The 1,415-nt window shown below is 51.7% G+C and overlaps 1 protein-coding gene across 1 annotated transcript in view; it reads right to left on the bottom strand.

Annotated features, from left to right (window-relative positions):
• DOPEY2 (dopey family member 2) overlaps positions 1–1,415 on the bottom strand; it is a 60,419-nt gene that overhangs the window by 22,604 nt on the left and 36,400 nt on the right. Inside the window, 2 exon segments of the mRNA XM_015570709.1 lie at positions 21–132; positions 849–1,415. The exon segment at positions 849–1,415 is cut by the window's right edge and continues 20 nt beyond it. Of these exon segments, the coding sequence (XP_015426195.1) occupies positions 21–132; positions 849–1,415 (679 nt within the window).

The following is a 1,415-nucleotide window of genomic DNA, read 5'->3' as shown; positions in this document are numbered from 1 at the left end:
TCAGAAAAAAAACAACTTACCTTTTTATTTTGGTTGGGCTGTTCCAAAAGACAGAAATGACTGATGGTTGTCAGGCCTTCCAGAAGGGTGAGCGGGTAATCCGGAGCGATGTTTTCCCTCTTGGCGGTGACGCTTTGGTGGGGAAACGAGAAGGTGGTTTTGAGGAATTTTAAGAACGAGTCTCTAAAGATGTTTAATCCTACATACACACATAGGAACCAGAGAGCTATCACTATCTTAAACAAACCTGGACTCGCGCAATGAAATATCGTTACAATATTGGTAGCATCTTTTGTGCTATTTTAGACTCATGCAGTCACTTTAAAAAATGTTTTTAGATGTTTTAGAATTTCTTTGAAGGCGATTCCATTTTTATTTGTTTTGCAAAACTAACAGAGTGTGACTGACTCGTCCTGCAGCACTGAGCCAGCCTGGGTAGCTGTGTGGAATTAAAAATAGAGGATCTGGCCCGGACAGTGTTGCTCAGTGCTTGAGCATTGGCCTACGCACCAGGAGGTCACCAGTTTGATACATGGTCAGGGCACATGCCTAGGTTGTAGGCTCGAACCCCAGTGGGGGGGTGTGTGTGTGCAGGAGGCAGTCTATCAATGCTGATGCATCGATGTTTCTCTCTCCCTCCCTCTTCCTTTCTCTCTCTAAAAAAAATCAACAAAAAGATATTTAAAAAAAAAATAGCTGAACTGAACATTTAGTTTCTTGTCACCCTCCTGAAAATGCTAAACAGGCTTCTGATATAAAGCACCCTCCAGCCGGCTTCTCCGGCAAATCAGCCACTCACTGCAAACCTGTCACTAATGCAGTAATAATCCATCCAGGGGTCGCCATACCTGACAGAGAGCTTCACTGATTCGCTCTCATACTGTTTGACCAGCTCGTCCAAGTTTTTGCAAATCTGGACGATGAAGGGTGTCACTGTCCAGCCCAGGGACTTTCCGAAGTACGGCAAGGACTGCGTGACCAAGCTCACCCAGGCCGGGTGCATGCCGTAGCCATAGGGTGGCTGCAGGCCCCTCACCACGGCAGACACCAGCAGCCCCTGGGAGGTGAGGGGGTGCGGCTGCACGTACTGCATGGCGCCGATGGCCTGCTGGAAGTCCAGGGCCCGCCGCCACTCCCGCGACAGGTCTGGCTGGTGCTCAGCCTCCTCGTGGGCCTGGCCCAGGTGATGCTCCAAGACGATCAGCACCTGCAGGAGCTTCAGCAGCTCGATCTGCAGCGGGTGCTCACTCCAGATCTGGTCCTGGCCCAAGTTGATGAGCTGCTCCTCGAAGAGGCAGTCTTCCCGCGGGGCCCGGCCTCGCTCCGCGGTGGCCAGGCTGTAGCGCTTCTGGCTGGTGTACATGGAGGCCGACAGGGACAGCAGGACGAACTCCTGCACCTTGCACCTCTGCAGC

This window comes from Myotis davidii, unplaced genomic scaffold (assembly GCF_000327345.1).
Source record: "Myotis davidii unplaced genomic scaffold, ASM32734v1 scaffold227, whole genome shotgun sequence".
NCBI classification, from domain to species: Eukaryota; Metazoa; Chordata; class Mammalia; order Chiroptera; family Vespertilionidae; genus Myotis; species Myotis davidii.
This window is presented reverse-complemented; position numbering and strand designations above follow the sequence as displayed.